The following is a 21,259-nucleotide window of genomic DNA, read 5'->3' as shown; positions in this document are numbered from 1 at the left end:
AAATGGGGTTAGAAAAAGAAAACAGCAAGAAATTAACTTGTATTAAATAAACAAAAGCAAAATATAGAATTCAAGAAAAACATTATGTTTCAAAATTAGTGGGTTAAATACAAAATAAGCATAGTAGTATAGAGATAAATTAAACAGTTAAAGATTAAAATATAAATGTATATTTATATCTGATTAATTAATTCATAATTATGGCAGGATTGGTCCTCAATACTTTTACGGAAATGTTAACAAATCTGTGATTGCATCCACATAAATTTAATTTTCGTGAGAAATTAACTAAAGTCTTCTGATCTTTAAATGTGAACCAGGGATCGCTCAGTGGAAATGTATGATTCAGCCTTCTGATTGATTTTTGATAGACTATTAGACTGATAGATTTATGAAAATTTAAAAAATATAATACTGTTTTTCACTACATTGTAACTGGCCAAAGTCAGTATCTTCGGTGGCTTCCAGTTGGACAGTGGTGGTAAATTTAATAGATTATCTGCTTAAGCCAGTATCACAAACCTGAAGCTGGGCCTAAACAGGAGTGTCCAGAAAACAAAAGCAAATATTTCTTAACTCACTAAATAACTTGCATAAAAAATTACACAAGAGACAGATGTTTTCCCTTAAAAAACTATTAGGTTAATTTGGTCTTGAATAATTACATTTAAAAAGGTCAACTATTTCACGTTATCACATGCAGCAAGTTTGTTTGGAGGTGGTGCCTGAAGGTGCCGTGACAGGTGCAAACTCCAGGTAACTGACATGATGCAGGGAGACAGGGAGATGAGTCACCCGAGCCCTGAGCAAGCTCCCTTGCTTTAACCTGCAGCAGCGGCTCCGGAGCAATTATCTATTTATAACCTTCCACAGCAGGCCCACAGCCACTGACAGACAGAGATATCTATCTTCAACTGAGCTCCTTCAACTGAGCTCCTTTTGGCTCAGACCCATAATGCTAAATTCTCTGGTGCCTAATAAATGGTTTAACAGGTTTAATGGGACTGTCTTAAAGAGAAAAGCTTCAACATATGCTGGCTGTTCCCATGACATGTCGGAGACAGCAGCTCAGCAGCACATTTTGGTGCACATAATTAGTAATTCTTCTTATTTGGCTGATAGGATGGAGTATAAATAAGACCATTTCACTGCAAAACATACAGCACACAGTCATGATTCATCACCTGGCTTACCTGCAAACACGCTGCTAGGGATTAACTCTGAGATGTTCTTAAAGGAAATAAATAAATCTATGGAAAGACAGATACTGTGTCAGTTTAAGAACTATAACACAAAGGGGCTAAAATAACCCTAACCCTTTTATTTCCTTTTCTTCTTTTTGGCACAGCCTCTCTGTTGTGAAGAAAATCTATCATGTTAAGTATCCTGCAACTGCTTCATTATTCACAGAGAGGTAGCTCGCCTGTCCAGATAAATCATCATTGGTGTTTCATTAATGGACGTTTTCAAATCATGCCACTGAGAATGTCATTAATTTAAACCCCAGCGTCTCAATGAAGTGGCCATTTTCCCAGCAACAGCAGTCTCTGAAGGTAGGGGTGGGGAATATGGACAAATATCACGTGACGTGATCATCACAATGTCCCTGTGCAAAGAGTGTACTTATTAAAGTGGCCAGTGTATGGTACTCTTTGCTTATTAAAATAACCTATGTTTACCTCCACTGCCTTGTGCAGTGAACACTTGATTGAGAATTGATGAACCCAGAGTTTTTCATAGATGAAAAACCAAATGTTTACAAAACAGTTTTTTTTTTTATTTAAAAATGTTACCATGACATTAATTAAAACCATTAACCATTTCATACCTAACTAATTAGCTAGAAGAACAATCTGTTTGTTTTTGCCAATTGAATGCTCAGTGACCATGATAACTATAAGAAAAAAAAATAATACAATACAATAATGTATTTTTTCTGAATTTGGTACTGATTTGATAGGACACATATCAAATGTGCAAACAATCGATGAATATCACGAGGCAGTTGCATTTGATTTTAAGGTCAAAGTTGCAAAAACATTTTACACTTTTGACAATTGTGACTTTTGAGGACCATGCTTTTAACTTTTGTAAATACAAACAATAAAATGCATAGTTATACTGAATCGGGGAACTGATCAAGCAGTACCAGTAGATAAAAATGTTACTTTCCATTGCTTTGTTTTTTTTTAAATATAGCAACACACTGACAAAATGGATGTCTGTCAAGATGGTGGTACTTAAAAAACGTGATAGTTGTTACAAAGAGTCTGAGAAACGTTGCTATTGTCAGGATCTGCCATTTTGGATTTTGTGTTTGTTTACTTTTTCAGTTAGGTGTTTCCTTTCCTTGTGGTTTAATAATTATCTTTATTTATTCCTTCTGTTATCCTGGTGTTTTAGTTTTGTCTACAACTTCTGCCTGTAGTTTTAGTAGTTCCTCATCCGTAGGTCCCTTTGGTTTTTGTTTACTCATTTGTTTATTCCTTAGAATTGTTTCTCCCTCGGGTTTATTATTATTAGTAGTACAGTTCTCTTTGTCTATACCTTATGGTTATTTCCTTTCTTTGGTTTTATTTAGTTTTAGTTTCTCGCTTAGTATTCTCGTGCTTGTTCACTTTTAGTTGTTTCCATGTCCTTAGATTTAGTTCCTTCAAGAGTTACTATTTGTTAGCTCGTGTTCTGTTTAGTTTCTCATTCCCTGCTTTGCCCAGTTAGTGTTTCCTTTCAGATCTGTTTCCCTAAGTTTGTTGTTTAGTTTAGTCTCTCCTCATGTTTCTGTATCTCAGTTTTCCCCGTAGCCATAGTAACCTATTTCCCTCAGTTCCCTATACCTGATCACCACACCTGCCAGTACTCACCCTGATTACCTGCCTCTCCTTCCCATTGTCTCACTATTCACTTCCCACTGTATAAAAGCTTTCCGGTTTCAGTTGTTGGTCCCTTTTGTTATCTTCCTGTGTCTCCTGCTTCGTGTCCTGGTGTAAGTCATTTGTTTATTGTTTTATTAAAGAAAGAGATCCTAAAGACTATGTGGCTTCCAAGCTTCTGTCTGCATCCCAGTCTCAACCAACCACAAACCCTGACAGCCATAGATGATTTAACGGTCTCTCTGCTTTAGTTCGACTGGTAACACATTGTAATCCTCCACTTTCTATTATTGCTTCCAGAGAGGATCGTTTTCAGGTTGCAAACGTCCTAGGTAGCACTATAAAGTGGTATTCTGTCTGATAATGCAGATGACAGACTGTGACCTTTCCCCCCTCCTGATGGAGCACTTTGAGCTAATTTGGCACATATTGAATTTGTGTGTTGAATAATTGCAGATCCAAAAGCCTCTGACAGTCTCTTTAGAGTCCTGGCAGACCCTGTCCCACCCCGTGCTGGCACATGGCATCCAGACACACAAGGCTAATATTCTGATTGAACGTTTCTAGAGGGACCTTGAAAACTCACATACTGTGCAACTTTTGAGCACTTTAATGAAATTGCCTCGCATAATGCTGGCATTCCACCAGCTATTATGTTTTTCATTATGACAACCTCAGGTGGAACTCAGGCTCATTTTCATTTTCTCTAGATGTAAGAGGGCAATAAATCCATTTCCTTTAACATTGTGCTAGGCTTTCATTTAGCGTTAGACCTTTAGAAATAGCTGAATAATAAGTTCTGTACACTTTTCCCAGAAAAATAACTTCTGTGGGTAGTTCATTGTAGCATTATATGGTGAAAAAGAACATATAATGAGAGATTCTTTTGCACACTCTTTGCTTCTTCTTTGAAAAAACCAGCCAGTCTGTAAAAGTGAACCGTATCTTTTTTCCCCCACCCACAATCACTTTCTGTGTATAACTGAAAAAAGATCTTTCACTTACTGTTCAGCTCATGTATCCTTATTCAGCTGGTTAATTTGAGCTTGTGTTTCATTCTTTTTCCTTCAGTGTGAAATTTGAAGTATGCCTCCACATCTGGAGGAGTTTTTAACCTCTGCTCAAGGCAAAACCCTTACCATATGCTGAGCCTCCTCCAGTTCCTGCACCTGAGCCTCTCGCTGCAGGGACTGAAGTCCAACTGTTTTTCACACACTGACCTGTTTGGCCCAATGGATGAGCTTCTCACACAACACCTGATGTCTGCACTGTGCTGTGCCCACCAGCAGCAGGGAAATGGTTCACACTAGCATAAATAGGTAAAAAAGGGATAATTAGCTTTCTAAAAATGACTGAAAGCCAATGACTGTTATGATTTGGGGTTGTTTGGTGTTTGGTTTCTGTTTTTTTCTTATATGTTCTCACAGTTTTTGAATCATGCTTCTCTTTGTTTTGTATTCCAGATTCTCTGTTTTTGCTCCAGCCACGTTTTGTTCTGTCTGTCAATTAACCTTATCTGGTTCACCTGCTCCAAGCTAATCTGTCTCCTTGCTCCACCTGTTTCTCACTCCATATATACACACCTGTTCAGTTATTCGGTGCGGAAACATTTCTCAAATCATGTCTTGTTGCCGAATCATGCTCACGTCTTGTTTTGTGGATCATGCCAAGCCTGTCCTGCCTGTCCGTTTATTGTTTTGTTCCTGCCTCTTCTGAGAGTGAGTTTTTGTTTTTTATTAAATTGTTTTGCACTTACCATCATGCAGCCTGCTAGTCTGCATTCTGGGGTCCTCTATCTCGCAGGCCCTAACAATGACAGACTATAAGGTTAAAGGGGTGTGAATACATTTCCAAGACACTGCAATTGATGGCAAATCAAGATTAGTAGAGGTGCACGGTGATAAAAGGAAAGGACCTCTGTGAAAATTTGAGTTGCTATGAGATCTGAATCTGCATTCAGGAGCCAGGAAACTGCCCAGCTCTTTGGAAATTAATGTAATGGATACCTACAAAGCATGAGAAAGATCAATAAGGAGAGCAAAGTGTTTTGACGTAAGCGATCAGTAGAAAAGCAAATCGAAGTCCTTCACAAGAGATTTAGTAGACTGGAGATGTGGTGCACATTTCTGTGCAGGAGCACCAACACAATTATAGGCCTTCAGGGAAAAGTCGTCCGAGCAAAACTTTCTCTAAATGTTTAACACAAAATGTAGAGTTGGAACCAAAAAGTAAAACTAATTCTCATTTAGAAACAACTTGTTTTGGACTGGCTAAAGTTAAAAGAACAGCAATGTTTGAAACTACAGTGTGGAGATAAAATGTGCAGAATTTCATGAAAGCTCCTCCAAAAGGAGACAGAAAGGAATGGATTAGTCATGTTATTGGTTGTTGTTGCAGCCGATGGCATTGGGAACATATTGCTGTTAGAGTGAAGAATGGATCCAATTAAGTGACCGAAGATTCAAGGAATTATTATAACACTAAAAAACTGAAATTGGAAAAACAGCAGTCCCATCTAAGCAATCAAAAAAAAATGTAAATTTGAAATTTTCAGTTTAAACTAAAAGGTCAACTACAGTAAGAGACATTTTGACCATGGTACCGATTAGGGTTGTCACGACACAAACAGTTTAAACTTGATACCAATACTAAGAAAAATACTTGATACTCTATATCATTTTCAATACCACAGCAACATCTTTTGAAGGTACAAGGTTCTTTGTAGTTAAGAAACAAAAGTGGATTAATCACAATATGACAATATTTTAACTTTAGGGCAAAACCAGTAAGTAGGGTACAACTTAGCCCTCATTTAGAAAAATATATATTTTAAAAGAATCGCTTCCCTGTATGCACAATAATGGGCTAGAAAACACATAGTATAAGAGTTCATTTCTTTTATGGAAGTATGTACCTTTGATTCAGTAGTGCATTTATTTTATTTTATTCTAAATAACATTTTCCTGCTTCCTCACATGGTCTAAAAACATGACCATTAGGTTGAGTACTCTCTCTAAATTGCCCCCAGGTGTGAATGGGTGTGTGCATGGTAGCTTGTGCTGTTTGTCTAGAAACATCCCACGTCTCGCCCGCAGACAGCTGGAGATAGGCACCAGCTCCCACGTGACTCTATACAGAAGAAGTGGGTGTAGAAAATGGACGGATAAGTATTATATATATATGTATATATATATATGTTACAGGAGTTAGGGTGGAGTGGAGGGTGCTGTGGGCAATAAGGATGCTAAAGGAAAACAGAGGAGGACAAAAAAAAGCAAATATCAGATATCTAGATATCTCAGGTATGATCTGTTTCTTTAAACTGACTTTTATTCTGATATAAACATGTTCAGCTTTGTCGACATGCTTTAAAAAGCATACGTTCAAAAATAAAAATGTACAATGATAAACACCCTGGGAGAGGTTATCACAGTTTTTACATAAAAGGGCTAAATTAAATACATTTAAAGTCTACATTAACCAAACCTGTAAATTAATTTAATGAAGAATTTCATCGTTCTTTCCTCTTGGGCTGTTTTGCCTATCAAAAAGTCTTTATTGGCATATTGCTGAAGTGTTTAGTCAAACAGGAAGTAACACAAATGATGGACACATGGGAAAAGCTGCTTATAGTGCCTTCACCCCCACCCCTCCTCTTTTTGTGTAAAAGCCGACCAGACTAGATCAAATTAAGTGGTTTGATACTTTCCCTGCCAATCCGATTAGGCCGATTAATTCCCAATAGTGTTCAAATGATTAAAGCTGGTTAATGGGCCCGGGGAAGGTTCATGCTATCAGAGTTGGCTGCAATATCAAACATAATCAGAGGAAAAAAAATCTATATGAAAAGGTAAATGTAGAAAATGCACTCTGGTGATTTTGCTTTTAGTTAATAGAGAATCTGTGCATGACCACATGGTCAGCCCTTGCAATGTTTTGTTTCTTGAAATCACAAAGCTCTGAGGAAATCATGGCTGATAAATAGTGCATCTGCTATGTGGTGACACGATACCTAAATATAGAGTAGAAAATAGAGCAGAAGAGAGGGGCACAGGGAGAACCATAATTGTTCACAGACCATCTACAGTAGCACAGAGAAAAGTACGGTCTTACAAAAGATTTTATTAGTGCTTTATGGGGCAATAATGAACTCTTGGTTTGCATCACAATCACAGATCCTTTTGACATTTAAAACAAATTTAAATAAAATAAACTTATTTTACTACAAATAACAGTGAAGAAAGAAACAATCAGACTGAGAAGGTAAATTGTCACAGGTTCCCTTCCTGCCTTCACATTTCCAACCCTCACTCTTTTCTAATACACTCTTCTCCCCAGGGAGCAGTATCCATCACTGAAGACGGCTGGGATGTTATGCCACATTGCTGTGTGCATGTGAATGCAAGGTGACTCAGAGAGCAATACAACTGGTGTGTGCCCTGCCTTGTAAATGCAGCCCCATGTTTCCCCCATAAAGTGTCTATCAGCTCCTTAATGCATCGCCCAGAGAATGTGACAGAGCCTGGGCTTCCACATTATTAACTCCAGGCGTTTTTATGAGGGTGTGGAACACAGTCCTCATTCTGAATAAGATATATGTCCATGTGCTTAGCGCGCTCTATTGGTCTTTTAGCTTCTTTGGCAAGTAGTATCAGAACCTTTCGAAACTTTACATTATGAGTCTAAACCACAGTCTATGTTGCATGTAGGAAACACAAAAAAGATGGAGGAAGGGACTCTGGTCAGATGACACCAATTTTACCTTTTAGGCCTTCATGCAAAAACAATATCTGTGTTGTAAAGCTAACATCATTCTGAATATACCATCCTCACCAAGAAACATGGCATTGGCAGTATCATGCTGTGGATTTGCTTATCTAGGATCTAAAAACAAATACTCAAATGTCTTCATTGGGCAGGCCACTGACACATTTCTTACCTAGGCGTAAACTGGGTGTGAGCTACCATAGTTCACCAGGTCGATATGGAGTGTTTGGTAGCATAAGCACTCATTATTCAGACTACAGTTCTCCTTGACATCTGGTATGGGCCTTGTTCAATGACACATTTTAAATTTGTTCTTCATAAAACAGCTGGCCCTCACTCAGTAATTGCTTTTGATAGCGGCTTTCAATGGTATTCCCCCATATGCTCCATGTTTGTCCTTCAAGATGGACCTTGGGTACATTTTGTAAAAGCACACTATTGACCCAGGGTTTCAATACAAATCCATTCCACCTTTTTCAAATTTTTATTTGTAAGATTGTTTTAAAACCATGAAAAGTTTTCCTTCATCTTAACAATTATGTACTACTTTGTTCCGATGTATCACATAAAATGCCAGTAAATGCCACTGAATGTTACTTCTACACCATGAATACCGAGGTGTTTAATCATGTTGGTCATGCGCCCTCTTTTGCATGATGTACTCTTTTTGCAAGTGTTGCACTGGGCAGACTGGTCATTTATTTTATTAAGGTTAAGCCACTCTATCCATGGTTGCCCACACACATCCTGCGGATTCTTCTTCGTTTGGTGTTCAGTGGCTTCTTCTTGTGGTCGACGAGCTGGATATTAAAACTAGGAATGTTAATGTAAAAATTTGAACGATTCTGGGGGAATCTGAATGTTAGTCCCATTTCCAATCGATTCTTGAGACTCAATGCCCAACCCTAATGTTATATTGTTTGCAGTGATAAATAGCTGCATGTCATTGTGAGCTCAAGAGAAAGGTTAAGGGCACACCCAAACTGGCAGGCACTTAATACATGCACAAGATTTTCTGAAAATAAAATATTAATCAAATAAAAAAACATGCATTTATTATAATAGGGGTTTAATTGTGAACTATATTTGTAATCAGTTTAAAAGAAATCCTACATGTTAAGAAAGAGAAGGACGCAGAGGAGCGAGGGAGCTTTCTGTTGTGTGCCTCTTTCACACAGTGGGCGTTCTCAGTGGGGATGAATAACACTCAAGTAGATTGTGAAAGAAATCAGAACAAGTGGCCCATCTGATCTAAAACAGGTATAAGTGGCTATCTCAGGAGCCAATAAAGGACTTACATCTTATGCAACCTGAACCACTGGGAGCAGGGTGCGTAAAAATCCTTCAGCCAGCAAGGAAGACGTTTAAACCCAGGAAGACGCCCAAGTGAGCAAGTTAGAAAACGTAAAGTCGGCAGTAGAGTTTACAGCGCGCCGCCCACAGCCAGTCACTCAGCTGGAGTCGGATCAGCCTCCGTCGGAGTTGTTTGGAGCTCAGAGAGATAGACCGTGCGTAAAATCTACCAGCCAGACGCAGCAGCGGTGCCATGACATCCAGGACTCAGCGCGCCAAGTCCGCGGAGCAGCCTACTTACCTGCACGGATGTATTGCACCGCAATGGCAATTTTCTCCAAAACTGAGAGTGATCTGAAGTAGAGGATGTTGTGTTCGTCCATCCTTGTCCATCGGCTAAGCTACTCCGACGAACGATGCTGAGCACATCAGCGGTGGGATTTTCTCCTACAGGTAAGATAATGATATAATTAGGCATGCTTAGTGCGCAAATAATATTCTTATGCTTTTCTGTCCATATCAGTGTCCACAGAAAGGCATGATTCTGCTAAAATGAACAAAGACAAGGAGGCAAATATTTAATTTTCACCCATGTTCAGATTCTGCACATTCAGTCCAACACTTTTAAGTGAAGCTACGCACTGTCAAATAATTGGGGAAATTATTGCATATTTATTGACTGCGTGCATTTCGAGAAGAAGAGGTAGAAACTGCTGTGGTCAAACAAAAACAGACATCATTAATGATTCTGAAGTCTGAGCTCTCACTCAACTGCACTTATTCTTGGATGTCTGATGTGGTTTTCCTTGTCTAATGTAATGTGTAATGTAATTCCTTGTTTTCAGGACTGCAGCTCAACCTCAGAGGCATGTGAGGATGGACACATTGTTGTAGATACTGAGGCTGAGGCTTCTGTGTGCATGTGTGTGTTTGTATGTGTTTGTGTAGACTCAGATTTAGCCCATATTAGTCATGCATCTCCACAATCCAGCGTGGCTGCCCGATCTTTGGCTCCCTTAAGGTCAGAGGTTTCAAAGGTCTACTGCAGATCCACAGGTCATCTCTGTACGTCTGTCTCATAAATAACGCCCTGCACAGCTTTCTTTGTTTTTCTTGTCAGGGGGAGCTTGTTTTTCAGTTGATACTAATTCAATGCAGCTGCTTCACTGAGTGCGATCTAATTCTATTATTAATCAAGCCGTTAGAGATGGATTTGCTAGATTTAGGACGCGCTAGGGTTGGATTTGCAACACAAAGTATCACATATGCGTACTCAAATCAGGACATGCCCAGATTGCCCACCCTCTTACTGATAGACTTGTTGCCTTAGTGACTGCCTTTCCTGACTGTTTTGCTTTGTGTTTGGTTGTCTAAATGTCAATATGTTTTGGGTAGCAATGATGTATTATGTTCATAAGATAACACGGGAACCCAGGAATGGGTTTACAGGAATGTGACATGGTTTTAACTTTTTGGGAAACTTACAAATCATCGGTTTTTGGTTTCCACAAATAAAGATTTCACAAATCAAAATCTCTATTTTATAGAATCTGTAATCATCTTAGAATTATCCATTTCAGGCATAACATTTCTAAATATTGCAGTTTTTATGCAAGTTTAACTCCCTAAGGTGTTTGTTTTTGACAAAAACCTAAGAAGAAATTCCCTTTTTTGCTTTCACTAATAGAATAAAGGTTCTTTAAATCTCAAAATGTGTTTTAAAGAATCTCTGTTCCCCTGTGATGGATTGGTGACCTGCCCGGACTGTACCCCAAGCAACAGCTACCCTGCAACTTTGCATGCACTAAGCCAGTGTAAAACATAGATGCAATTTCTGTTAAAAGGCAAACTATCCTTTTATTGGTAAAAAGGTTTGGATTTTGAACTAGATCGAATACACTTCAGAATCATTAAGAAAATTGAAATAGCACTTCAATTTATTGCCCAATTATTGCTCCAAAGCGTAATTAGCGGCTAACGGTAACAATGTTTATTGCATCTTTTGAGTTCTTCTTCCAGGACTTTCTGCTTTGACTTCTGAGCTTCATTCTGAAACATTTTTAACATTTTTATTAAACCATAGATAATCTTCTCAGACATCTGACAGCAAACAAATTATGCCACCTCAACAGAAAAATATTTTGTGCCTGCCTCTTATATCAATTTTCCATGTAAGTAATCCTTAGCTTCTGTGTAATTAAACTCCCAGTCCAACTGAATAATGGATTAAAAGATTTAAAAAAAATGCATTTGCATAAACAGATATGAGGTTTTTAAGATTGGAGTTGTTTTAATATTGTAGAAGTCATCTTTAGTCTTCTTGGACTAGCTGTTAATTTTAGCTTCCATAATATCTAATCTGGATTTATGCTACATTAAGGTGACAAGAGAGTTATCCACTGCCACTAAAACATTAACTGCTTATACACTTTTTTACAGAACTTCACTTTAAAATTCCTGAAATATCCTTTTAACTCTATTTTTTCTATTCAGGATTTGTAAGAGCATCAGAAAGACAAATTTAATCAGGACTCCAATAAGTTTCCAAATACAGCAGCAAACAGCTTGTTTTCCCCAGTTTTCAGTAAAAGCAAGCGTGACACATTTGAAGGATATTTTTTGGTTTGTATGAAAGTGCGGTGATGCAACAGTTGAACATACAGCAGATGGTGATTTCATGGCTCAGTGTGCTGAAGGCTTGTGAGAGAAATACCTCTTGCCAATATAAATGAAACATTTCCTGCACTGAATTCCCATAAAATACACCAACTACAATGTCTTTTTTTGGATTGAACGACACGGCCATGCAGCTCCTAATTTAAGACAAATGTGCCACAGTGTAAAATAATTGTTTTCATTTTTTTTTTATCTTAGTAATTAAATTTGTTTCATTTGTTTTTTTGTTTTTTTTGCAGCTACCAGACTGACAGAAATTCTTTGGACCTCAACCTCCAATTTTTAAACAGTCCATAAACCATGGAGAGCCTCAGCGAACTCCAAAACCCCCTGCTGGACAAAACCAGCAGACATGTGGTCCAGAATGACCACCAGGGCTACCAATGTGACTACACAAACCAACCATACCAGGAAAGTCTAATCGATTACTACTACACTGGGACCAGCAGCAAGCACAAGACTCCTCAATTCTTGGATGCAACCTCTCTCCATCTGGCTGTGGAGGCCTTTTACAGGCCTAACTTCATCCTGTTCAAGGACGACGTCAGCCTTCACAGCAAGGACTCTAAAAATGAGAGCTTTGAGACCACCTTCACGGAGTGTAAAGACGCTGTTTCATATGGAGTTCCCTCAGACAACACTGTGGGCATCAGTGTGCAAGGAGAGAAGGACCTGAAGATCCAGACAGTGTCATACGAGGTGGAGGAGGAACAGTGTCCTGAGTATGAGGTCTGTGATCACACTAGAGAAAATCATCTTTATTTACCATGTGAGGCAGTACATAGCCAAAGTCCTTGCTCATGTAGTAGAATATAATACAGCTTGATTTAATTATTTTGGGATTTACCACAATCTCACAATTAAACGGATCAAAGACCACAAAGAAAGAAAACATGTTAAAGTCACCTAAATGCATCCCAGTTCAATCAAATTATAATCAATTTTATTTTGGCTCATATTCAATAATCCAGGTAATTCCAGGGTAGTTGAAAACATTTCAGTTTAGAATGACTCGTTTTTTAACTGTAGAAATAACGCGGGGAAGAAATTGGACTAAAAGCACAGTTACTGGCAGAACAAATCCATATACAACTTAAAAAGAATGATAGCTGAATGAGGAAAAAGGCCCAGTGTCAGCCCAGCAGTCCACCATTACCAGCGTCACTAAAGTAATGGGCCATGCTCACCAAGGATTTTTAATAACCAAAGCCAAAGGTTTTAGTTCATATTTCAGAAGTGAAGATGGTGCCTGCATTTAAAATCTGAACTAAAGCTAGCTCCTAAGAGAGTGCTTTGATAAACAAAGCCACTGCCTACAGTTTTACTTTTGGAAACTGGAGCAAAACATTTTATCTGAAAGTAAACGACCCTGACGGATATATATGCTTTTTTCTGGGGTTGTAGTGTATAGATGTTTTAGGTAGTTGGAGTAGGGAGATTTTAGGAGAGATTTTACCTCATTATAACTTTCTCTCACATCCTATCATTTGAGCTAATAAAGAAACACAGCTGTCAAATCCTGACCTGAGACATTTCCTTGCAATGGGATTCATAACCCTTATAGTTTTTTTTATATTTTGTCATATTACAAACGGAAACCTTAATATATATTTTTAATTTAATAAACCAATGCAAAGTAGTTAATAATTGTGAAGTGAAATGATAAGCATCCATCCACTGTCTGTACTTGCTTGTACTTGCAGGGTCATGGTGGGGCTGGTGCCTATCTCCAGCAGTCATTGGGCAAGAGGCGGGGTACACCCTGGATGGGTCACCGGGCCACCACAGAGCAACACATAGACACACAGGACAAAAAACCTTGCACACACACAGTCACACCTATTTACAATGTAATTTACAGAGACCAGTTAACCTAAAAGTCATGTTTTTGGATTGTGGGAGGAAGCCAGAGTACCTGGAGAGAACTCTGCACAGGGAGAATATGCAAACTCCATGCAGAAACACCCCAAGTCGGGATTCGACCTTTTTTACTGCGAGATATCAGTGCTAAAAACTGCTCCACCATGCAGCCTATAAGTATACATTATTTTCATTATTTTCTTTACAAAAATCTGAAAGTGTGGATTTTTACTAAACTCCCCTGTAAGCTATGTACTGTGAAGAATCACTTGTACTTCAATTACAGTCTTCAGTATGACGACCAGCTTTGCTTGTATGCCCAATCCTTGATTAATAGCTCAAGTTCAGTCAGGTTTGATGAAAAATTATCTATGGACATGAACGTTCCAGTTTTACCATCATTTCCCAAGTGAGATCTGGACTTTGAGCATGATGCTGCCACCACTTTCTGTCACAGTGGCGATGGTGCGTTCAGGGACATGCAGTGTTAGTTTCCCACCACACATAGCTTTTTTCAGTGTTTGACAAACTGATTATGATGCTGAGTTGCTGAATGAAATTAAAGATGAGCTTACTTTCAACATTGAATGACATCTTGTAAAAGAAAACAAGTCATGGTGCATAAACATTAGTAATAACTATTCAATTTACCATTATAATTGAGTGCCAGCATGATTTAATATGATTATAATTTCTCTTCAAAAGGTCTACTTACTTGGGGTTCTAAAATTGTATGCAATATATTAGTCTGCTTTTGTTTTATTAATTTTAAGGAAATTGCATACCTAACCTTATTAGTCCAGTCTTAGGAGTATAAAATACAGAGAGGAGAAAAAGGAGCAAAGAGAGAAAGTCTTTTCAGAAGTGTAGAAAATCTAATTTTAAGCAAGGATGCTTATAAAATACCCAAGGCTCTGGGTTGGCAGAGGAAGAAGTATAGCACCCTAACTGAGCTGATGATCGCGCCAGTTCCAGTCACTCGGAGGCCTGGCAGATGGATAGGGACACTGAAGCAAGCTCCATTAATGCTATAAGTAATGTCCTGCTTTGAGGGAATTAGGCGATACCCGGCTGATGCATGGCCCTCGTACCAGGTAAGCCTCAAGCTGAAGTTTTTCTATTTCCATTCAAAAACGGCAAATAAATCTGATGAATAGAGCTTAGATAAAAAGCTGGATTTCCAGAAGCAATGCGAGCACCTGTGTTTCTTTACTTGCCTCTCTGCATGTGTGCCTGTGATTTATGTGTTTTATAAATCATGAAAACATGCATATACAAAGCTACATTGTGTGCTTGCAGCACATTGGAGGAGTTTTAAAACTTTGGGAAATAAAAGTAACATCAAACGAGAAAATGTGGCTTCATATGTACATTTATTTGCCTGGGGATGAAGCCATTCTCTATAACAAAATGGAAAGCTGCGCTGGCAGATGTTTGACATGTGTGTGACAGGGGAGAAATAAATTGCAGGTAACAACATAGCAATACCCCATGCATGATGGCGCTGTGACTGCCCCAGCCAACAAGGTGCAAGGGTCTCTGTGTGTTGAGGCAACTGTCCCCTCCTGAGGCTAACGAGGCCTCGGAGAGAGCTGTGACAGCGTTGTTAGAGGCACTATGTCTCTGTGGAGCCCCCATCACTTATCCTGACAGACAAGACTAGGGGAAAGCAGCAAACCCCACCAACAGGAGTCAGAGTCAAAGAGGACTGAATGCACTGGTCACTCTGGACTGTTATCAGGTGTTGCCACAAAGATAACAGGAGATTACATATGTTTGCAGTTTATTTATGCAGTGGCCAGCTGTTGTTCTGTTAGATAGACCTTACTGTCCAGGTGAGCTGTGTTCATAAAGCAGATAACAGGGAATTTCCTAATCTTTTCTTGGCAAAGCCTACTGTTTGTAAACTGATTGTTAATGTTGTGCTTCCATCTCCTGCTTTCCTCGAACATCTCAGTAATGAGAAAGCGATATATTAGGAGGTTGTTTGTCTTACGTTTCTTGATCATGTCTAACAGCCTGAATTCAGGGTTTTCTGAGTTCAGAAAACCTTGAATTTGGGTTCTCAAAAAGTTCCAATAAAAAAATCCAATAAAAAGTATTTTTAATACAGAAAATATTTACAGAGTGCTGAATCCATGCATATTTATGAAACATTTAATGGAAGAAGAACGTGTGGTTCAAAGAAAAGGGCACCAGCAACAGGGATAATCCCAGTCTTGAGAGTGTTGTGAAGCAAAGGAACAGAATCCAAGTTGCTGAAGTTTTCACAGTCAGTGATTATTCAGGGGGCTCCTGCCATCTGCTCATGTTGGTCCAAAGAAAGTGCAGCCATCTACCATTAAATTTGAGAAAATAAGATTTTCTAAGATTTAATTTTGTTTTTCAAGAAGGACCTGACACCAGCCCATACAGCCAGAAGTACCAATACCTGGTTTAGTGACCATAGTTTCATGGTGGTTGGTTTCTCAGAAAGGTGACCTGACGTAAAACCAGTAGATTCTTTATTATAGAGAAGAAGAGACAATCTGTATGCCACTAATAGAAACATGGGCTTCTTTAACATCTCAGCCAAGCCACAGATGCCATTGCCTACCCTCGACCAGGTGTTGAGTTCATATGCTATGCAGTTCACCAACATACTTTTCCATAGGCTGGCATTTCTGGGGTAAGAATTCTTCAATTTTATTGCTCTTATGTAATTTTCTGATTTCAATAAACTTTTTTCCTTCCTCTCAACTTTCCAGTTATATGTTTGCATACAGCACTCTGAAAAAATTGCCTTTTCAACATTGACCTTTCAAGATTTCCCCGCTTTGTACACAATGTCAGTGACTGGTTGTTGAAAAATGTTCAAACCAATCTTTCCCATGATTGTGTATGCCATAAGGTGACCGTAACATAATATTTCTGCACTGAAAATAATCTGTTATTGGTGCTTTGTAATTTCCTGAAATTTGTTTGAATTTATTTAGATGCACCATTAAGTAGTTTTTGCCAAATAGCTTGAAATTACTAAATTATGCTGTTTGTTTAGATTGGAAGACAGAAAGAGAAGATGCATAGAACAAGCTTATCTTTACATGCTTGAATCCCTCATCACTTCTTGCTTTCCAGCCTTCAATTACCTGTAAAATTGTCGTTTGAGGTCCTGCCTCTTGCATTGATTTTTATTTTCCACTCTCATTTTTTTTTCCTGCTTCGTTCGATCCCTGAAGGTAGGCAACAAGCCTAATAAATGAAACCTGCTCCTTATAGAGGTTATTTATTCAGGAAAACCTCCTCTCATTCTATGGGACAGCAGTGATAAGCATAGCCTCCTCCTCTTATAGGTCGGTCATATGGCCTATGTAAGTCAGAAGAGCTTTCAAATCCCCCATTCATTAACCTGCTCAGAGCCTGTGGCTTTGAATTTTAGCATTAAAGGACAGCGTCTGCAGCCTGCTGAACACACCCTGCCTTGTAAGACGCTTGGCACATTAAGGAAGGATTGTGGCAGTCTCTCAGGCTAGAAAAGCAATTTAGTACATAAATGACACTGTCTTCTCGCTGTTTCTTCTGTCACCTCGTGATGATGGAACAATCTGTTAATCCCGAGTTATCTGTCACCCTGCTCATGGGTGTTGACAGAGGCACCAAATCTGCTTCAGCTGGCTGAACACATCCTGTCCCGGGTGGTTTTGGAAAACAAGGGCAGAGACCCCAACCTGAGAAGGGAGAGAAGGAGTGGGAGGGTGCATCAAGATCTATCACTTTGAAGAATTTCAAAGTACATCTGACTATTGCGTGTCAGTCTAACTTACTCCTACATTTTGTAGGTGTCTCAGTCAAGATCAAAGCCTCATTTTCTTTTTTTCACCTCAGAATTTACATTTGAAAGCATAATAAAATCTGATTACTGTTTTTATTGATCCCTATAAATGTGCTGTTTTCCAGAGCGACAGCTCCAGCGATAGCGAAAGTGAGGACAACTTCATCGTGCTGCCCCCTCGGGACTACTTGGGCCTGGCCATCTTCTCCATGCTCTGCTGCTTCTGGCCACTGGGCATCATTGCCTTTTACTACTCTCACAAGGTAAAGGGCCCAGAGACCCTGAGCCTGTCATTAATTGTGATTGCTCCGTGTTCTCTTTAAGGTCAGCAAGCACAAGCACTCAGACAAGTGTCTGCCACAGCCCATTTTCCACCCTGTGACCCTGTTTGCAATTGTTTTGGATGATTGAGTACATTCAGAAATGCAGCAGGCAGAAAAAGCATTAACAATGAGGTGTTTTATTGCCTGTGAGCATGTTGAGAGCACTGGGTTTCACACATATTATTTCTAATCTGTTGTGTCAGCGTTCGGCACATTTTTGGGGTTGTAACGATATCTTAGACTGGTCTAATCTTCAGTACCTTTCAGGTCCAAAAGACCCAAAGAAAGCACAGTATATGCTCACAATTCCCACACATAAAAGTCTGGGAAATGTCTGGACTTTCAATTAAACATTTTCTAGGTCTGGATAAATATGAAAAATATTTGTTTTTCCAGACATGCATATCCAATTGTCTAAAAGTGGGATCCATTCATCCGTCTGTCCATCCGTTCGTGCTTCTGTTTGTTCATCTGTCCATCCATCCATCTCCTTCCTTCTATATATGCTCATATGTAAAACCTAAAAATTACAGAAATATCTACCATATATTTATTGTAAACTTTTCATTTATTTTAATTTTAAAATTAGCTAAAAGTGATTGACAACTCTGGAAACGTGGACATGAAAAACGTGTAGGTTCTTTTCATATTAGGTGTTTTGCAAGATTTTTCACAGTTATTGTGAGGAAAAAAACAATATCCGAACGGAGTGTAATGTCTCAGAGGAATAAATAGAGGTCTTGTATTTCTTTCCTCAATGACCAAAACAACCAAACAACACATTTGTCACTGTCAGAGGCATAATGACCTAATTGCCATGGTGACTAATGGCTCCCTGAGAGTATTTCTTGTTTTTTCTCTTTTAAACTGTGGCTTAACACCTACTCATACACTCTGTACTGATGAGTAACACAGCAGCTCATATCACTCACTGCTTTGTTTTTTTAGACAGGCAAGGCCATCGCTAAGGGAGACTTCTCCAGAGCGGGGATGAGCTCCAGAAGAGCCCTGTTCCTGGCTGCCCTGTCCATTACAGTTGGAGCAGGGATGTACGTGGGGGTGGTTGTTGCCCTCATAGCCTACCTGTCCAAGCCAGGACATGTATAGCACTGGAACCAACTGCCTGGGGGGAGGCGGGGGTTGAAAAAAGTAGGAGAAGACAGCATGGGAGAAAATGAAAAGCTGGGTGGATCTCTGTTGCCTCCAATAAACCTTTGTGACAAAGAACAATACAGAGACGATGTTAAAACCGGAGAGGATGGAAATACCCAATGTGTGGATGCAGTTTTACTTCAACCACATATTGATTCAAGTTGAGTCTTTATTTCTGGAATGCAGCATTTTCCCCAAAGGAACAAGTAATAGACACTGTTGGAAAAAGAAACAGTTTGAAAACTGAACTCAGAGAAAAACTTCCCTCCTTTTTCCCCTTAGGCATTCACAACAAGTTAATGTGAACTTTAGAAAAGGTGTTTTATCTGTCCATCAGTGTCTCAGCTACCCTGTAAATAGATTTGTTGTTAAACAGCTTGGAAGTCAGGTTTATGGCATTGTTTTTTTCTTGGAAATAAAGCAAGCACTGTTCACATCACATAAGAAGGAAGAAGACAAACTCAGACAGAAAGAACAAGAGGTGGGAAGAGTGGAGCAACCCAAAGCTGCAAAGCAGCAGACATGAAGGAAATTTGAGTCTGTTGTGTACTGTTCATTTAGTCAATAAATGCATTTGGCATGAATAATGAAGCACCTTCCGTGTCGCACAGTCACTTATTTTTACTAGAGAAGGTGCACGATCCTAGAGAAAAAAAAACATGACAAATTCGATTTTTATAAAAGATGATTATATTATATTATTTCATTATATAATATTAACTGCAAGCATGGTCAGAGCACTATATTTTTCAGCTATATCTAAGCAATTCTTAAGGTTTTCTGGTGCTAGTGGACTTTGTTCACAATAATCAAACAGGAAATTGAGATGTTGTAAAGCTAAATTTACTACATCGAGGACCAAAAGCCTTTGCTTATGTGGCATTTGTTCTACCACTAAGCCAAATGCTGCCCCAACTTCAGCAGTTTTTAAACAGTATTAACTGCTAGGACTTTAATTGCAGTTGCATTTATTAAAAGCTGATGGCTGTTGATGCTGACGCCAGCTAAAAGAACCTGTGATGGTGAATTAGTGTGATTTAAAAAGAAAAATCTCCAGTTAGAACGCCGCAAGTGCTCAGATTAATACCCTCATCACCAGCATGAATTTCAGAAATGTTGGGCTTTAAATTAGTTATTTAAACTTCGTTTATTAGTTTTTGCTTGAGGAATGTTTGTACAATGCAACAACTTCAGTGATTAAAATGATATACACATACACAGAAAATTTTGATTTGGTGTCCCCCAGGACATTGCACGTCTACCATGTGCTGTAGCTTCTGCAGATTGTGGCATAACTCTGGCTCGATATTTGACCACTCCTCTTGAAAGCAACGGTAGAATTTATCTAAATTGGTTGAGCTTCTGGCATGGATGCAGCTTGTAAGCAAATTCACCAAAGTTTCAATAGGGTTGAGGTGTGGATTATTCCAGAAGCACAACGTTAGCCTGTTTCAAAACCCAATGGTCTCAGATTATCAGCTATGAAGCTATTGATTTTGGAGGAATTTGGAGGAGGTCCAGCACCTTCTCAAATCCTAATGATGTAAAACTAACTTGACTGTGAAGAGGGACTGTGGAATGGTCTTCATCCTCTAATTCAGGGTTTCTCAACCCTGGTCCTCAGGGCCCACAGTCCTTCATGTTTTACATATTTCTGTACTGGAGTACACTTGATTCAAATGATAGTATTACCTCTTCCACATGCTATCAAGTATGGAGTCCATAATCAAGTGCTGCAGAAGCCTTTTAATCACCCATCCATTAAAGTCATGTGTGGGGCATAAGGGAAACACCTAAAACATGCAGGATATTAGGTCCTGAGGATCACGGTTGAGAAATAAATTCTGGTTTATGATATACTTGGGTCTTTGTGGTTTTTGGGTTGTTCCTGAACATCCACATAAACACCCTGTTCTCTCAGACTGACAAATAGTTGAGAGTTGGACACAGTTTGGTGTTCCAAAACACAACAAACACGGTTTTGGAATAGATAAAGAGGCTATAGTTAACTTGCTAGAATGGCCTGACCTCAACCCAATTCAAAACCCCTGAACTGTCCTTTAAAACGTGGGACTGTGCCAGGAATCCAGTCAGTCAATGTAAATAAGCTCCAAAAATTCTGCCAAAAAGATCTTTCAATGATGCACAACAAAGAGCATGTATGTTTAATCTTAATGCTTTGTGGATTTGAGAATATCCACCATAACATCAAAACTATGGAGCCAAGTCTGGATTTTAAGATCCATTGCAGTTGTTCAGATGCATCATTAAAAGCCCCACAATGAATATAACATTTATGTCCGTGATGACTAAATGCAAACATCTACAACTACAAATGCATATGGAAGTTCGTGAACTTGCAACCCAAAAAGCAGAAACTGTAAGTATGAACTCACATATGAAAGTTCACCTGTGCAAAAACCCTTCAGACAGTAACTTAGAGATGTTTAAACAAGAGACATGGGTCAGATGAGTCATCCATCCCCATTTTCTCAAATGTGTGTGGT

The 21,259-nt window shown here is 38.9% G+C and overlaps 1 protein-coding gene across 2 annotated transcripts; it reads left to right on the top strand.

Annotated features, from left to right (window-relative positions):
• Nucleotides 1-4,543: 4,543 nt before the first annotated feature.
• On the top strand, nucleotides 4,544-19,968 carry LOC124884941 (synapse differentiation-inducing gene protein 1-like). 2 transcript variants are annotated; one of them, XM_047393003.1, is made up of 4 exons: nucleotides 4,544-4,588; nucleotides 11,846-12,335; nucleotides 17,403-17,540; nucleotides 18,549-19,968. In XM_047393003.1, exons 2-4 carry the CDS (start codon nucleotides 11,907-11,909, stop codon nucleotides 18,705-18,707), a joined length of 726 nt encoding a protein of 241 aa, XP_047248959.1. In that variant the 5' UTR covers nucleotides 4,544-4,588; nucleotides 11,846-11,906; the 3' UTR covers nucleotides 18,708-19,968. The 2 variants fall into 2 exon arrangements, with proteins under 2 accessions (XP_047248959.1, XP_047248958.1); XM_047393002.1 differs by lacking the exon at nucleotides 4,544-4,588 and adding an exon at nucleotides 8,891-9,383.
• Nucleotides 19,969-21,259: the final 1,291 nt, after the last annotated feature.

Source organism: Girardinichthys multiradiatus, chromosome 19 (assembly GCF_021462225.1).
Source record: "Girardinichthys multiradiatus isolate DD_20200921_A chromosome 19, DD_fGirMul_XY1, whole genome shotgun sequence".
Lineage (NCBI taxonomy): Eukaryota > Metazoa > Chordata > Actinopteri > Cyprinodontiformes > Goodeidae > Girardinichthys > Girardinichthys multiradiatus.
This window is presented reverse-complemented; position numbering and strand designations above follow the sequence as displayed.